The 18,771-nt window shown below is 44.7% G+C and overlaps 1 protein-coding gene across 6 annotated transcripts in view; it reads right to left on the bottom strand.

Annotated features, from left to right (window-relative positions):
• LOC129386736 (uncharacterized) overlaps positions 1–18,771 on the bottom strand; it is a 94,929-nt gene that overhangs the window by 25,105 nt on the left and 51,053 nt on the right. For 3 of the 6 annotated variants that reach the window (XM_055074900.2, XM_055074901.2, XM_055074902.2), the window contains 3 exons: positions 8,341–8,520; positions 2,494–2,631; positions 1,690–1,940 (listed from right to left, as the gene is read on the bottom strand). In XM_055074900.2, the coding sequence (XP_054930875.1) occupies positions 1,722–1,940; positions 2,494–2,631; positions 8,341–8,520 (537 nt within the window). In that variant the 3' untranslated portion in view covers positions 1,690–1,721. Of the gene's footprint in view, positions 1–1,689; positions 1,941–2,493; positions 2,632–8,340; positions 8,521–18,771 lie in introns of those variants that run through there. The other 3 variants (XR_008614039.2, XM_055074903.2, XM_055074904.2) reach the window with 2 other exon arrangements.

Genomic DNA, 18,771 nt, shown 5'->3' with positions numbered 1-18,771 from the left:
ATTTTCATCGCGTGGAAAGACGTGTGCTAAAGGTTGTATATATTTACGTGAAGTCATTTGTTTCAAGCCTGTTATTTTGCCTTCTCACAGTCAGCCGTAACTGTTCCTGTGATGGGTTAGTGTGCGAAACATTTTAATGTAACGTATTCAGATGTCTTGTGTGTATTCACACGAAAGCAGCTTCAAGTGTTCATGTGTTCAAAGTTGGTTGTTAAAAAGGTATGCTTAAGCTCTGCCTTTTGAGTCGCTTTGGCTTCTAGTCAAAACTTAAGTCGCAAGGAAAGACCAGAATGATCGTTTTGATTTAAGTCATATGTATAGGTTTTTTCAGACGTATTTACACTGTTAAAAGTGCTGTACGTACTAGCCGATGTCTCCAGGTTCAATTTAGTGGTGCCTTATGTACTGTAATAATGTTTCATGGGCACGCATGTTTAGTGTAAATAAAGTTACTTCAAATTGCTCAGTCTCTCTTTTGCTTTTGTTTGTGTTTGTGAAAGTTATGAGCAGGTACCGGGGCATGCAAGTGTGAATAGCAAAGCAATTTCAATATATGAATAAAAATCCACTAGCCCAACGAAATGTCAATCATATCTCAATGGCCATTTCTGAAATCTCAATGCCATCTCAACTGGGCCACAATATATTTTTCAGGGCTGTGACAACAATAACTCAACAACAGGTCAACAAAACTACCACGTCAGTTCAATACAGCATCAAAGGTAACCCAACAACCGTTCCACAAAATGAACACAATGAGCCGTTTACGCGATATAGAATTTCAATGGCAACTTAACAATTATTGAACATTGAGACACCCAATGGTGTTTCAATTAAATTTCAGTGTCCAATATTCAAGACCACTCAACAGTCAGCCCAACAATTCAACAAAATTTCCACAATTCCTCAATGAAACACTCAACATTCACCAATATTAATTCAATGCCTTCTCAATAATTTTCTTGTACGCGTTCAGAGCTTACTGGTTTTCGAATGAGAGGAGTATGCGCGCGCTCGTGGCCTATTGGTTAGAGTACCGGGCTTGACGGCCGACGTTCGATTCCTCCCAATCGGTCACACAAAGCGAGGCGAAAGAAGAACCTACCTGCCGCAAAGTTACAGGAATGAGGTTGGAACACATCGCAATAAATTTTTGGAATGTCTTCATATGCGAGTCCTAATTATTGTATACTGGACTCAACTGCTACACAACAATAAAAACAACGTTGAGAACACTCAACGGTAATATTGTTGTGCAAGGGTTGAGTGAACTCAATTGCTTTTGAAAATTTGTTGAAATTCGTTGTTTCAACAATTGCCCAACAACATATCAATGGTTAATCAACAGTCATTTTTGTACGGGTATTTCCGTGTAACCGCAGGAGGGGCGATACTTAAAGGAGGAAGAGTGTAAGGGAGAATAGGAAAGGTTGGGAGAAGTTGAAGAAAGGACAAAAAACAAGGATGGCTACCTTGTCACGCAAACGTATCTCAGTTTTATGAATGAAGGTACTGTGTGTGATGTTACCACGCCCGGTATTTGGCGTGAGTACGATTATGGCGGAGTTGTACGGTGCCCGCGTGATAATGCATAGTCAAAGACGACAGCGGCATGGTGGTAACAATCACGAACACACAGTTCACTAACATTTAGAATTTGCAATGCTGTACCCAGCAACAGCAACAAGATATGATGACAGGACACCAAAGTAAGGTCGAATTTATCGGCCAAAAATAGTTTTTCCAAGAGCAATGCAACCCTTTTTTTTTGAGTCGTCAGTGAAACGGTTCTTAATAAAGTCTAAAACAGTCGTCGCGATGTGCACAGTCCTTGAAAAGTTGCTGACGCTGTTGCAATAGAATGAATCAAAGTCGTAATTCACGTCGTATGGAGCTAGGCTTACGGTGAGATCCAGTGCTTGGTATTTCAATTGACAGATCTGAAGCGAAACAATGCCGTAGTTAGTGCGAAATGTTATTATATAAAATAAAAGCGAAAATATAAATAGGCTGTTTTTCTATCAGAACATTACCATACTAATTTGGTAAAATTAAGAAGTCTAGGACGCGCGCATCTTTGGCAAAAACTCAATAAAAAGGAAATCACCATGTTTTATCACAACAGTGCGCGCATATGCACCGAACTGAAAGAATTGAGAGACGCGTAAACGGCTTTTAGTTCATGTTTTGAAGCGTTGAAGAAGTACTTCTTGCTTTGTGTAATATATATAATATTACAATAGGTCAATATAATATATAGGTCAAAGATGCGTAACTGCGCCTCCAATGTTCGAAGCATGCTCGGGAAAGTTGCCAAGGAAGTTGAGCTTCTTAAATGTCAAAACAGATTCTTTTCGAATGCAGTGCCAAATTGAAATTTGTCAGAGAGTACATGTATGACCTCTGTGTACTACACCTATACTTCACGTGCATTTGCACGTGGCCAGAGAGCCTTTGGCTCATACTATATTCACCATTGGCAGCACGACTCACCTTTATACGAAGCGTGTCCTTACTGTCGAAGTAGACGACTGTGGTCCTTTCCGGTGTTGTTACGAAAGCAATGATCGTTTTGTCAGCATTCACGAAGGACGGCCCAATGATGGAGCCTTTCTTGGGGAAATCGCAGAACTAGGAGAAAAAAAAATGAGGCAGTGCTGAAGGCACGCATACCTTTAGACTCTTTGAGGAAAGCTGCATGGTCCGATGTTCAGGGCATTTTAGGCTAATCAAGCTGACCACATTCTTAAAGCAGCTATCTGAAACTTCTCAGAAATAAAATACAAAATAATAATAATAATTTAGCTACTCTTATAAGCATGTGCCCGAAGGTCTTTTTCAGTGCTCTTCGCGCGTTCTGCGCAACAACAACAGCTGCAACGACGACAGAAGATCCCATTAAGCTGCTGCGCCTCTGGTATAGACGCTGCGTGTAGGCGGCTGCCGCGAATCGTGCATGAAAAATTCTTTACTCTAGCTTGTGTGATGACTGTTCGAGCTACAGTCGACACCAAATCGTATCACAAACTAGCGCCCAGCTGCAGCTTGTTCGTATAAACCGCTATGTGAGGAAGATTCGTATGTCGAAGGAACAATTCAAAGCGAAGCACTTATTTGCTCATTTTCGAACCGAGGTAGCTCCTGGGTATAGCTTACTATCGAACAAATTCCGAAAGAGCCGTCAGCGCATCACAACCACCTGCTACACTTGCAGCGACAATTATCCGCAGGTTGAGCACGCAACATCACTGAAACTGTTGCGGCGAAAACTAGGCAACGAAACCGCGATGGCCATTTGCCCAGAAACACCCCCCTCCCCCCACCCCAGAAACAGATATACGAAGCAGGAACACGACAGATTCATTTTCACGCCCTGGAGAGCATTGCGGTTTGACAAACCGCAGCTAAAAATAGTTCTCTCTCTCTGGTATCAAGCTATCTTGTACAGTGAAGACTTCGCCCTATCGCTTGCCACAATTCTTCCACCATTAGGCCAAACATTTTTGTTCATCCTGAAAGCCCGCTCCCAACCGCCCACGCCCTGTTAACGCTCCTAATAGCTTTGAATACTCGCGTTTCTGCATGGGGCCGTTTCCTAAGATGTTAGATTGATTATTATCTTGGCATTGTTTTACAAGACTCGAATAGCAAGACACGGTCAATGTATTCGGTCACGGTGTTTGTTTAGATTTTTGTTTTGCAAGGTAAACATATATGAACATTCTTGTGCCCAAACTTTATACCTTACTTGCTGTCGCTTCTTCTTTTGCCTTCTAATGATTAAACCGGGCCATCTAATTTAACTTCCAATTACCTTGGGTGTGGTCCTCGACTTTTTTTCTGGTTTTTCAGGTGCAGCTTTTTGTAAATTTTAGACGCTCGTTTCTTTTCAACCACGGAACTCACATTTTTTTGAAAACCAGTTTTGCTCAGCGCTTCGCCTCCAAAAACGCCAAGCCTATGGCTACCTGCACTTCTTTTGTGATTTTAGCATGGCCCGTTGTGCCGTTGATAGCACCGACCCTCAGTAAAACTTAAGGCCTTGGGATCTGCTGTGATATTGAGCAGTCTTTATTTGCGAGTCTAATAGAGAAGATTGTCATCCAGGCAATTGTAGCACAAAGCTTGAAAGGAAACTATGAAGCTTTTGAGAAACCCACTGCTTTATTCCCTAGCTTCGTGCTACAGTGGGATGGACGACAATTGCCTTTTTCTTGACTCTCGCTCCACCGCACTGGCCTCTGCAGAACTCGTTTGCCTTTGCCTACGGCGAAGAGCCAGCACGTCCCTATGGTCGGCGTCTCTGCTGAAGTTAACGCGATCTGGCTCGTGGTCTCGGCCATACTTGAAGTATTCCTAAACTGCGGATATGCCTGTGGTGCTAATATACATCCTAGATCGTGACGCCAAGTGAGTCTGACTGGAAGAAATATTTTTCCTCAACTGACTAAACAATATTGGGTCTGCTCAGCTCTTCACAGGCATCTGCGATGAACTGTAAACGTCGTGTAGTTTATCGCCTATAACAGCGTCGCAGTACTGATCAAGTTTCTACACCGATAAGGTAATGAATAGATTCTCTAAGCTATCCGGGGGTGCTGTACTGCCGACAAAATGCACCAGTTATATTACGCTTCAAGTTATGGACGTTGTGTATATAATAAAATGCAGAAAACAAATGTCACCTGCCAGATACACACCCGCCTTTTTTTTTCACATTTCCGATACAGATACATACCTGCATTTGTGTGGCCACAAAATCTTGCGGCCAGACCAGTACCTATCCCTAAGATCGATAACAAACAATGACAAACAGACATTTTTGTTTGTTGTTTTTTCGTTTGTTTTTTATTTTTTTCTGTTTTTATGCCATCACCCTGACGCTTGATGACATAGCCACATGTCAGGTTTACATAACCTGTGACCTTCCGAATAAACTTTCAGTTGCAAGTAACGCCGTGCCCTGTCTTTTCTTGTGCCTTAGCTTGCGTCGCAGTAGTTCGCGCTCAGAATTTAGCCATTCTTTCATACCAACTCACCCATTTTTTTTCCCTTTTGACTTATCCCAACCCCGTAGACTATGTCTACTAAAATCCGTACTAATACCTTAATACCTGTACCAGTGCAAGCAAAAACCAGATCAGTTCAATATTATGTGGCCGTCCACATTACGAGACCACACGAATCACGATATAAGTAATAGTTAGCAGTGGAAGGCCGTGTTGCAGTGCCCCCACCCTTACCAGCAAGTAAAGGTAATCAAGAGAGCTGAAAAAGTTGTCAGGGTCCAGGGTCACGCGGCCGCGCCAACTCAAGGTCAACATTAGATTCGAATGAAGTATTTACTCACTCACACACTGTGACGGCGAAGTTCTGTGACTCCGAAATACCATCGCTGGACAGAAATGTCTAGGTTGGCGCAACCCTTTTAAGAACGGTTTCGAGTGTTATACTATTTCGAACAATGTTGCCACGAGACCTTCCTTGGGAAATATGGGACAACAACGCTGTGAAGCTTAATGGTACTGGTACCTGACTCTAGGGATGAATGAGGGCAGACTCTGCCCACACCATGTGGTTTGCATAACGCCAGTCACGTAATTTTACGTCCGTGTGGCGATAATTATACGCAGGTACTATTTTCTACTGAAGTACATATGAGTGATGCCTCCATGGGACATATTGCATCATGACAGTGTATGTAAATCTCCTAAATCTTACTTTTAGGAGCTTACCCGCCGTGGTTGCTCAGTGGCTATGGTGTTGGGCTGCTGAGCACGAGGTCGCGGGATCGAATCCCGGCCACGGCGGCGGCATTTCGATGGGGGCGAAATTTCGAAAACACCCGTGTACTTAGATTTAGGTGCACGTTAAAGAACGCCAGGTGGTCTAAATTTCCGGAGTCCTCCACTACGGCGTGCCTCGTAATCAGACAGTGGTTTTGGCATGTAAAACCCCATAATTCAATTACATTTAGGAGCTTCATGATTTTTGACCACATATTGAAAAGGTGTGCAAGAGTTTTCGCGCTACGCTAAAATATGCAACAAACCTATTGCAATACAGAAGCACTTGAGCTTAATATAGCAATCGCGGTAGAGTAAAATGCAATTATTTCTTTACCGATAAGTGAGAGGAAATATTTGATTGGATGTTTGTGCTAGTAAGATAGCGGGGTATTGCAGAAAAGAAAGTACTGTGCATGAAAATTTGTCATCACAATAAAAACTGGCAGTTTCGCATGAAGAGCTATGAATTGACTGCGGTAACAAATTATCGTATTTCCATTAATGTCATCGAAAATGAGTTGGAACTACATCCGGTTGTGACAGGATCGCTCACTTACTAACTCACCATTGCGATTTATTGAACTCCTTGCTTTATCCTCTCGGAAAAGATACCAGATTGACCTTCTCCGCCTGAATGAACTGAACCAATGTTTATTGCGATGTCAACTGCGTGAGCATACGACACGCAATCCGCGCCATATTGGCGCCGCCACCATCGTGCTTTCTCGTTATTGACAGCGCGTGCGCAACCAGCTCGTGAATGGTTAGAAAATTATATAAGATTGCAGGACGTACCGCATAGCAAGGTTTTCTCGCTTCCGTAGCAACAGCTCAATGTTTTGTTTCCGCAACAAGCAAGAACTTTGCGCACACAGCCAAGGTCTGTGCTTACGAGCGGCGTGAATACCACTCCCTACTACGATTACAGTGGTGGTATAACGCGAAGTATTCAGAGCTCTTTCCATTTCAAGTCTTTATTTGGCCCTCCACGATTAGTGAAAGCATTGTTGGCCCGCCTACATGTAGCCTATCAGTCATGCGAGGCCAGAGAACCACGATGATTCCCCATTTGCAATGCCGTCTAGATTGTAATTATGCATCAGTGGACAATACAAAAGTAGTTATTTCCGATTCGGCGCCTTCTTTGCCGTTAGCCCTCTGCATTGACGATAGGCTTGCGGATGGCGCTTACTTCACCAGTCTGTCACGCGACCTCACAAAACCGCGAGAACTCACCGCCTGAAAGTGACGTGTACGCGTTAAAGATGCATTAATACGCCGGACAAAACAGATTTTTTTAATAGCGTAAGAATGCCTGGTTTCTAAAAGAATAGAAGGCGGTTGGGCCCCGATTGCTTTGGCACGGACTGCTAGGAGCTGCCGGAGAGCATATTTGCGTGTAGTAAACTTTGTCGCGTTGCATATAACGTAGCACAGCTCTTTGCGAAAGTATACAACAACGCACTGACCAACTGTCGTCCGATTAACATTCGTTTTAGTTCCATTTTTAAACTTCAATCACGGAGGCGCGATTGTTGACCAGGAACCACAAACTAAGTACGGGAGAGCGGACCAATCGCAGACGAGGGCGCCGCCTTCCTCATCCGGGAATCTACTTTCACTTCGCTGCTTCGGCCCTACCGAAAACGAATGCACTTGAGCGTGCTCCTCGCCTCTACGACGGCCACTTAGGTAATTAACATCGCTGAAAGTAGGCAATCCTAAGCTGTGTGAAAGGCTAGTGGATGTGAGCTCCCATGAACGTCGATATCATTTGACTGAACTCGTAAAAGAATGCTGCTGATTACTGCCCGTTGCTTCCTTCGGTGGCGACCTAAAGCTTACGCCAGGAGAAAGGAATAACAACATATTGGAACAGTTTTACGTTACACGGCACCAGGTTTGAACTAAACGGAGCGTAACTGTCAAGCTAAATCTACCTGATCATTTGATCAACGGTGGCAAACTCCGAAGGTTTCCCCGTAATCCTCATCTTGTCGTCCGTAGAGTAACGCCAGTAACGCCATTGGCTGCGTTCTTCCCTGCGCCAATTTTGTGACACGCCTGGTGACAGCAGGGTGCCAGTGCTACTGTGTACTACTGGTTGTCTCGCGTGCAGCGTCGTGCCATGTTGACTACACGTAGAACTACGACACCGTATAAAAAGCTGATGTGAAATTCTGACCACTGCAATTGCTATCAGTGCAGCTTTGATACAGTGATACCATTCTGGTGAATTCATGCATACGTAGCGTCGTATTGCAATCGCGCTAGCTGATTATATATATATATATATATATATATATATATATATATATATATATATAATATGTATCTTCGCAGGCCGAGTAATGGAGTATTTCGTTAGCATATTGGACAGACGAAAGCTAGGTGCAGCGGGCCAATAAAAACAGCTGTGAATGAATATATATATATATATTTATATATATATATACTTTTTGTGAAGATTCACGAGACGAATACAAAAAACAACTAAATAACCGCTTTGCTGAGGAAGCGTAGCGACGATTGGTGTGGCCGTGCAACATACCTCAAGGGGATCCACGTCTTGCGAAAAATTTCCTGGAATGCATTTCTTGTACATCGTTTCGTCGATGGACTGTACTACTTCAGGCTGATACATCCGGGCTTTTAGTGTAAAAGAAATTGCAAGGGGACTTTGGATGTCTTGATCCTGACGAAGACAGTTTGCAAGGACCGCCGCATCTCCCTGACGAAAAGATCAACAGCTGGTACACACACACACACACACACACACACACATATATATATATATATATATATATATATATATATATATATATATATATATATATATATATATGTATATATATTTTTTTTTTAGGCAGACTAATGGAGAATTTCTTTAACATATTGGACAGACGAAAGCTACGCGCAGCGGGCCGATAAAAACAGCTGAGCCAGCGAAAAGCCGTTCCTAGGTTTCTTCTGAACCTCTCTATGTGTAAAGTTTGATCGATGTACGGTTCTTTGCTGCCAAAGATAGAGCGATCAAAATGGCGGAATTTAGCGCTAGATTTTTTTTTTTGTACCAGGCTCATCGCAGAGCAAAACTGAACATTTGGTTGCTTAATGTTTTCGACACCATGGTTTTAAGTATCAATTACTGGTCGCGATGATTGGGTGACTGTTTGAATATGAATATATTTGTGGCGAGCGCATTAGCTTTCTTGTAAGCCATGTGTTTTTTGTAATGTTCAATGTATTTTACTTTCGATATGAACGACAACAAAACCTTGACAAAATAAGTTTGAAGTATGTTGTACTTACAGTGTAAAAAAAGCGAAGGCTGAGTCTTTCGCTGTACTAAACTCCAACTTAAATGTCTTTGCCCCGTTGGAGAAGCTGTAGATCTCAGAGCCAGTAGTAAATGCGAAAGACCCTCGATATGTGCTCAGTTATGTGCTCCGCTTCGTATGCTCTCCCGCAATGTCATTCCCGGTATCGAATGCGCATGTACAAAGGTCATGTAACGTATCGCGAACTCTAAATTTTTCAACCGCCAATATTCAACAGGTGTGTCCAGAATTGTATTCCGGCCCGCAAGGATATTATCTGCGTATGCCTCATATCTTCAGTAGTGCTGCAAACGACTTTTGAAATTGAGTACAATAGCATTGTCGCTACATTTTCTTTCTAGAGAACAGATAACGGTTTAGTGATACAAGAAAGCGTAATTCCCTGACTTGTCTTGAAGCCAGGCAGGCCTATAAGAATTTGCCAATTGCTCAATTTGCTGGCTCGCCAAATGCTATTTGCTGCAAAATGAAGAACTCCGCCATAAATAGCTGTTAGTACGCTTTCAAAATCTGAAAACTACTTTTGCGATCTATCACCCATCAACGCAAAATATTGTTTTAATTTTTTTAATACATTGCATACGGGCAGAAATAAAGTATTTTTACACTGCTTGGTAAATTTTTTGTTACCTCTTAAAGATACAACCATTCATTTTTTATAGGTGATGTGGACTGCCTTAAATACCAATATTCAATACATTGGACACTGCAATGCTCACTAGCAACAATTCGAAACACAATAAAGAGTGCTTTTCTGATGCATAATTGGCAGCCAAAAAAAAAACATATTCTGTAAGCAAAAAAGAAGAAATGAAATATGAGCGAGACACAATACTCACTGCGGGCCTCAGAAGCATATATGTGATGTCAGGGCGGAGGTACCTATGCGTGCCCGAAGCTTATTAACTAAATAGTCTGCCGCACTTCTTAAAAAACTATTTATTACGAGTTTTCGGCCACAGACCGGCCTTTCAAAAAACCGAAAACCAAGTCTGTCATTATGCCACTTTTACAGCTTAAGAGGTAAAAAGAAAAAGAAAAAAAGGAAAGAAAGAAACAAACAAAGAAGAAAAGTGTGAAAGCGAATTGCAAAAGTATTTATGCCAATGGACCCTGAACAGATTGCGTAACAGTGGCTCACTTCAACGAGTGCGCGATTTACGAAGGCCACCAAACAGGCCAATAACCCTGTCACACGGACCAGCTAGAGTGCACTTTGAGCAAGTGCAATTGAGCGCGCTGAGCGTCACGAGAAGGAAAAGTTTTTTCTTGAATTGGTGGCGATACATATGTTAACTTATAAATGGGTGCACAAAAAGTGCTTGTTATTGTTAGAAACAGCATTTAGAATCAACTTCATAACAAGCGAAGTAATTTATTGCAACCTCGATAACAACATTATTCATCACGAGCCAAGACAAGACAGCAAGACTTAACCTGTACCGGTCCAAACAAAGTGTCCCGCGAAACAACTGCTGGCCATTACAAGGTGCGGCTGTAAGCAGCCCGAGAGCGGTATTCACGTCTTAGGGGTTTTTTTTGTTTTGTTTTTTCAGTGTGCCCATTTTATTACCTTGTAACGTTAGCGACCTAAACATCAGTTACTAAAAGTTACTCCTCATTCAGCTTTCAATATTAGTTTAGTTATCTTTTACGCATTACTAACGAGGCTATAAAATTGGCCGCCGCGAAATCTGTTCGCCCAGCACACTCACCCTGCAGTGAGTGTCGCTAAGGCTCCCCGTGAGGCAGCCTGCGAATGACACTAGCAGCGAAGTGCGCTAGCTCAAAGTGCACTTAGGCTCACCGGCGCCGACTACGGGGGAAGGGGTAAGCCCGAGTCCCCTCCGGAGTTTTCCGGGGAGGATGCTGCCCCCTTCGGCGATGCCGAAGCCTACTCCGCCCCACCCCACCTAAAGTTCGTTACCAGAGTTTTGTCGCCCTAATAATTTGAGCTTTCTCACCTAAACTTCTATTGGAGCTAATAGCTCACTGCATCATTACTGGCGTGGTGATGCATGGCTCCTATTTTGAGAATTTCGCTTTCTTTCTGAAAATCCTGACAATAGGATGACAAGCGCACTAAAAGCACAAGCGGCGGCTGGCTCATCGGTACTTTATCACTTCAATATGGTTTTAAATTTCTGTGTGAACACCACGCAGCTAATTTGAGGGCGCTGATTGGTGATGCGGGTGGAGCGAAGTCGCGTTTTACTTTTTATCGTCGGCTTTCTTTACCAGTCAGAAAATTTGGTACGCCACCAGTACTTCGCCAAAAATACCGCAGTTAGATGTCCCTTCGCTCTGCCTGCAAATATTTCAGTGAAACTTTCATAATTAGGAGAGTACTCCCGGCTACTCCACTGTGCTGGATACCATATGCACTAGGTTTTCTCCGCGTACGTCGCTGAAAATACCGCAGTTAGATGTCCCTTGTGTGTGCCTGCAAAATGTCTCCGTGATATTTTATAATTAGGATAGTACTCGCGGCTGCTCCACTGTACTGGATACCATGTGCACTAGGTTTTCTTCGAGTACGTTGCTGAAAATGCCGTAGTTAGATGTCCCTTGTCTGTGCCTGCAAATGCCGCTTTGGCAATTTTATAATTCAAAGAGTACTCGCCGCTTCTCCAATGTACTGGATACCATGTGCCCTATGTTTTCTTCCAGTACGTCGCTGCAAATAGCGCAGTTAGATGTCCCTTCGCCCTGCCTGCAAATATTTCAGTGAAACTTTCATAATTAGGAGAGTACTCCCGGCTACTCCACTGTACTGGATACCATGTGCACTAGGTTTTCTCCGCGTACGTCGCTGAAAATAGCCAGTTAGATGTCCCTTGGCTGTGCCTGCAAATGCCTCATGGACACTTTCTTGATTGGGAGAGTACTGGCGGCTACTCCATTGTTCTGGAAACCATGTGCAGTAGGCTTTCTTCGTGTAACGCAATTCCAATTTTTTTAATACGTGGTGCATGATAGTTGGGGCACCCTGTCCAATTCACTCAATAAAGGAAATGAGGCCAAGCCGAATTCCCTCGAAATCGGAATCAACAGCAGTCATGCGCAGCAGCACTTATACTCGCACTCACGTTAAAAAAAGATATATAGAGTGAAACACTGCAGTTTCTGCAGAAAGGAGAAGCAGTAGTAGCGATACCGATTTGTCCGACAATTTCACGAAGAAAGTTTGCTTCATCGAAAGACGCCAAATGCTTGGTGGTGCTTGAAGGCTTATGCTGTGAAACTGATCTGCCTCCTATGATCAGGCCTTGTAAATACTGATGCAAGGCCTTCATTATATATATATATATATATATATATATATATATATATATATCATCAGCCTGGTTACGAACACTGCAGGGCGGAGGCCTCTCCCATACTTCTCCGACTACCCCGGTCATGTACTAATTGTGGCCATGTCGTCCCTGCAAACTTCTTATTCTCATCCGCCCTGCTAACTTTCTGCCGCCCCCTGCTACGCTTCCCTTCCCTTGGATTCCAGTCCGTAACCCTTAATGACCATCGGTTATCTTCCCTCCTCATTACATGTCCTGCCCATGCCCATTACTTTTTGTTGATTTCTACTAAGATGTCATTAACCTTCGTTCGTTCCCTCACCCAATCTACTCTTTTCTTATCCATTAACCCATTAGGGACCGGTTTCTTTTTTTTCTTGCTATATTGAAATAAATCTAATATATTAGCTTACCTTTGTACTAATAATTCACATGCAAGGATTTATTACTCTTGGCTAATTAGTTTTTGAAATATAGCCCGTGACCATATGGTCACACTGGGCCCTTACGCTACAGCAAAATACGCAAAGTTAAAACATTTAGTTCAAGCCATGAAACATCACAAAAAAAAACATACATAGCGAATAGCCGAGCACTTATCTAGTGCGATATGGTTTAAATCATGGAATACACATGCCGACATCATACTTTGTGTAGTGTGTGTGCACCGCGCTGTTGCAATTATCTCATGCACACCTCCACCTCTTGCCATTAGGTATTGTTGCAACAAAGTGGGCCGCTTGGTTATACCGTGTACCATTCAAGACATCACCAGTCTTTGGGATTCTTCGTTGACCAGGTCCTCTAGGCTTATTGTCCCATCGCATCAGGTTGCTTTGTGCAATTTGCCTGCGGAATTCCACCTGCGTGACGTTGAGCCCTGTGCTACGAATCAGCGCCCAAGCGTTGCTGATAGATTACAAAGTCATATGAAAATCGGCCACCAACACTTTTTGCCATGGATTGCAATCCTATAGACGCGTACATTTGCATCCATCTGGTCCGTACCTCCTATAAAGCTTGTACTGAGCAACAGTGTTTGGACGGGCCACCTTCATTCGCCTCTTATCAACACGAGAGTACCTGTCTGCAGATGACATTGGCTCTACGCCGTGAATGGTGCTTACGATCGTTACTAAAGAATCGTCCATCCAGTAGACCGCAATTATCCCGTGGTCACTCAGCGCGGGATCTTCGTGCCCGTGAGGTTGGCACTTAACATATTCTGGTCAAGCGATAGGGCACTCTTTGGGAACACGGTTCTGCTTCACTGTGCTCGTGCCTTCGTAGCCCTGTGCCTTGAGATGCCTGAGTAGCTTCATGCTTGTGAATAAATTATCAAAATTGAAAAAGAAACTAAAGTCTTGCGTCTCTGCTTCGAGTTCTTCCACCATTTGAAGAAGTCGCGCCGCTGCTCTTCCGAAGTCCTTTTCATATTTTTGAGATGTGCTGGGATCTCCCCTAGCTGCTTGCCTTGATACACTTTCAAGTTTGCAAGGTATCTGTTCTTGGCATTTAGGCACCATACTTTATACCCGAAGCGGATAGGCTTTCCGCATTTCAGCGCCGGCTCATAGCTGCCACCTGCTTAGATTGTCAATGAGCCCAACTGAGTCTTCATCGACCGAGTCTTCATCTGAATAGGTGCTAGCCTCTGGCGGCTCGATATAAATCACTGACACGACGTCATCATCCTCTACGACTATCTTCGCTATCTTTTCCAACATCAGCCTATTCAGACAATAAAATAAAAAATAACCACTGCGAGAACGTGGCAGCAGACGTGCAAGAGATGAGAATGAAGTTAAATAAAAAGTTCGGTAGCCTAAAGGCCCAGCATAACTATATGGCAACGCGCAAGATAACACGTTCGTTCATGGATAAATCAAACATTAATCTTTTACAAATGCTCATCGAAGGTCACATATTCAAAGGTCAGTACGGAGGTAAGGATATCTGACTATTGCTTAAACAATAAGTGAAAAAAAACACAATTATCCCTTGGAGCGATGCATGGCAACGCTACTCGCAGAGCAACACTTATTCCCGCCTTTGCGAGGGGCTCCCACAGAACGACTGACAGCTGCTGCCACTTGGTATCCATAAAGGGAACTGTAATCTGTCAAACGGCACGTCAAAGACGATTTTGGCGCCGCTTTGTTAATCTTATTTCATTGAAATCCACTGTGAAGACTAACGTGACTATATGGTCACGCTGGTCCTTAATGGGTTAACGTTAGACCCATCATTCTTCTTTCCATCGCTCGTTCCGCCGTCCTCAATTTGAGTAGAACCCATTTCGTAAGCCTCGAGGTTTCTGCCCCATACGTGAGTACTGGTAACACACAACTATTATACACTTTTCTCTTGAAGGATAATGGCAATTTGCTGTTCATGATTTGGGAATGCCTGCCAAACGCACACCAGCCCATTCTTATTCTCATTATTTCACTGCCATGATCTGGATTAATGATCTGGTCTGTTAGCATGCATTGCAATTGGTCCCCTGAGTTGCTAAGCAAGGCAATATCATCAGCGAATCGCAAGGTACTAAGGTATTCTCTATTCACTCTTATCTCCAATTCTTCCCATTCCAGGTCTCTGAATACCTCCTGTAAGCACGCTGTGAATCGCATTGGAGGGATCGTATTTCCCTGCCTGACGCCTTTCTTTATTGGGATTTTGTTGCTTTCTTTATGGAGGACTACGGTGGCTGTAGAGCCGCTATAGACATTTTTTAATATTTTTACATACGGCTCGTCTACACCATGTGTCTGTAATGCCTCCATGGCTGCTGAGGTTTCGACTGAATTAAACGCTTTCCATAATCGATGAAAGCTATATAGAAGGGTTGGTTATACTCCGCACATTTCTCTATCACCTGACTGATTGTGTGAACATGGTCTATTGCTGAGTAGCCTTTACGGAATACTGCCTGGTCGTTTGGTTGTCAGAAGTCTATGGTGTTCCTGATTCTATTTGCGATTACCTTAGTAAATACTATGTAGGCAACGGACAGTAAGCTGATCGGTCCATAATTTTTCAAGTCCTTGGAGTCCCCTTTCTTATGGATTAGGATTATGTTAGCGTTCTTCCAGGATTCCGGTACGCTCGAGGTCATGAGGCATTGTGTATACAAGGTGGCCAGTTTTTCTAGAACAATCTGCCCACCGTCCTTCAACAAAACTGCTGTTACCTGATCTTCCCCAGCTGCCTTCCCCCTTTGCATAGCTCCCAAGGCTTTCTTTACTTCTTCCGGCATTACCTATGGGATTTCGAGTTCCTCTAGACTATTCTTTCTTCCATTATCGTCGTGGGCGCCACTGATACTGTATAAATCTCTATAGAACTCCTCAGCCACTTGAACTATCTCATCCATATTAGTAATAATATTGCCGGCTTTGTCTCTTAACGCATACGTCTGATTTTTGCGAATTCCTAGTTTCTTCACTGCTTTTAGGCTTCCTGCGTTCCTGAGAGCACGTTCAACTCTATCCGTATTGTTGCAGGAAGAAAGCAGGCCTACGAGTGTAAAATAATGTATATTTGCAACTGAGGTATATGGAGCTCAGGCAACTGCCAGACTTTGCCTTCCTCTAGTCTAATTCAACTTCCTTCTCTTCACCATAACCTCACCGTCCCGGCAGAGTAGCTGTGTCCCGGTGCTAGTTACAGAGCCTCACTTAATGGGGGGACATAGGGCTTAAGCCTGACGACGTGAACAACATCGCTGGTTTCGTTAGGACACAAGGAAGACTGACCGACTGGGGCGATCTCGTATGTCACGTCGGACAGTTGGCGTAAGATCTGGTACGGACCAGAATAACGGGAAAGTTGTTTTTCCGAGAAGCCGACGCGACGTGAAGGCATCCATAGAAGGACAAGGGAACCAGGTGGAAAATGGGAGTCTCGGTGCCGAAGGTCGTAGTGTGGCTTTTGAGAAGCTTGCGATACTCTGAGGCGATGACGGCTGACTTCTCGCGCCTGGGCCGCTAAGTCAATAGCATCGCGAGCGTCACCAGTGCTGGTTGACTGTACTGTGGAAGGTAGCAACGTTTCAAAGGGCAAGGTGGGGTCGCGGCCATACAACAGGTGAAATGATGAAAATCTGGCAGTGTCGTGACGGGACGAGTTGTATGCGAAAGTGATGTATGGTAAAGTGACGTCCCAGTCGCGGTGATCGTCGGAAACGTACATGGCCAGCATTTCAGTTAGCGTGCGGTTGAGTCGCTCGGTGAAGCCGTTCGTTTGAGGGTGGTACGCGGTAGCAATCTGGTGTTCTGTAGAACAGGAGCGGAGCAGGTCATCGACAATCTTCGATGGAAAGTAGTGGCCGCGATCCATCAGCAACTGGCGAGGGGTGCCGTGGTGCAGGATGACGTCGTATAGTAAGAAGTCGGCGACATCTGTAGCGCAGCTCGTTGGTAGCGCTCGTGCGATGCTCTATCTCGTGGCATAATCGGTTGCTACAGCAATCGATTTGTTTCCTTTGATGGAAATTGGAAAGGGGCCAAGGAGGTCTAGGCGCACACGGAAGAAGGGCTCTGTAGGGATATCAACTGGTTGCAGGAAACCAGCGGAAGGCATAGCAGGCGTCTTGCGGCGTGGGCACAGGCCATAAGAAGCGACGTAACGGCGCACAGAGCGATAAATGCCGGGCAAGAAGAAGCGGAGCCGCAGGCGGTCGTACGTACGAGTGATGCCCAGATGGCCGGCAGTAGGAGCGTCGTGAAGTTGCTGGTGCACAGCGAGTCGAAGGTGCTTGGGAACGACTAGAAGGAGCTCCGGGCGGTCAGGACGAACGATACGAAGGTATAAAGTTCCATCGCGCAAGGTGAACATCCGGAGGGACGGGTCATTGGGCGAGGAGCTTAGGCGTTCCATAACTGTTCGAAGAACCGGATCTTTGCGCTGTTCGTCGCCAACATGGAGGAAGCCGTAGAGGGATAGAACGCTGATGTCCGAGTCTGCATCGGTATCGTCTGGTTGACCCACGGGATTGTGGCACAGGCAGTCAGCGTCCTTATGCAGGCGCCCTGACATAATATAAAATGTATATTCTTGTAGACGCAATGCCCAACATGCAAGTCGTCCAGTTGGGTCTTTCAAAGAGGAGAGCCAGCAGAGGGCGTGATGATCGGTTACGACGCAGAAACTCCGACCGAAAAGGTACGGCCGAAATTTCGCGAACGCCCATACGAGCGCGAGACATTCTCTCTCAGTAATGGAGTAATTTCGCTCGGGCGTGGAAAGAAGGCGGCTAGCGTAAGCGATGACACAGTCTTGGCCCTGTTGAGGCTGAGCGAGGACAGCGCCGATGACATGACCACTCGCGTCAGTTCGTACTTCAATGGGCGCAAAATGGTCAACGTGTGACGGAATTGGGGAAGTTGTAAGCCGCTCAATCAGGGTAGAGAAGTCTTTCTCCTACAGTGGTCCCCAAGAGAAAGAGACGTCTTTCTTAAGAAGGTCAGTGAGAGGGCGAGCGATGGCGGGAAAATTTTTCACAAATCGCCGGAAATAAGAGCATAAGCCCAGAAAACTACGGACATCGTTTGTTGAACAAGGTACAGGAAATTTTCGCACAGTGTGAACTTTCTGTGCATCAGGTTGAATTCCGGCGGGGTTTACGAGGTGGCCGAGCATGTCAATTTCACGGCGACTGAAATGGCACTTGGAGGAGTTTAACTGAAGGCCAGCCCTGCGAAACCCGGAGAGTATGGTTGTTAGGCGCTGCAGGTGGCTCTCAAATTTTGGCGAAAACACAATCACATCGTCGAGGTAACAGAGGCATGTAGGCCACTTCAAGCCGCGCAAGAGAGAGTCCATCATGCGCTAAAATGTAGCTGGCGCATTGCATATTCCAAAGGGCATGACTTTAAGTTGGTACAGGCCGTCCTGTGTGACGAAGGCGCTTTTCTCGCGGTCCATCTCATTGACGCTAATCCGCCAATAGCCGGAGCGGAGGTCAATTGATGAAAAGTATGGGGATCCGTGAATGCAGTCAAGAGCGTCATCAATGCAGGGAGGGGATAAACATCCTTCTTTGTTATCCTGTTGAGGTGACGGTAGTCAACGCAGAAGCGCCACGAGTTCCCTTTTTTCTTTACTAAGACAACCGGTGATGCCCACGGGCTACTGGAAGGTTCAATGACGTCCTTGTCCATCATCCTGTGTATCTCTTTCTGTATGATGGCTCTTTCTGTCGCGGAGACACGATATGGCCGCCTATGAATGGGGCTGGCGTCACCGGTGTTGATGCGATGCGTGACAACAGATGTCTGGCCAAGTGGACAGTCGTCCAAATCGAACATGCCCCGATAAGATGACAGCAGGTGACGA

The sequence above is a fragment of the Dermacentor andersoni genome, chromosome 8 (assembly GCF_023375885.2).
Source record: "Dermacentor andersoni chromosome 8, qqDerAnde1_hic_scaffold, whole genome shotgun sequence".
Taxonomy (NCBI): Eukaryota; Metazoa; Arthropoda; class Arachnida; order Ixodida; family Ixodidae; genus Dermacentor; species Dermacentor andersoni.
The sequence above is the reverse complement of the archived record's forward strand: the minus strand, read 5'-3'. Positions and strand labels throughout refer to the sequence as shown.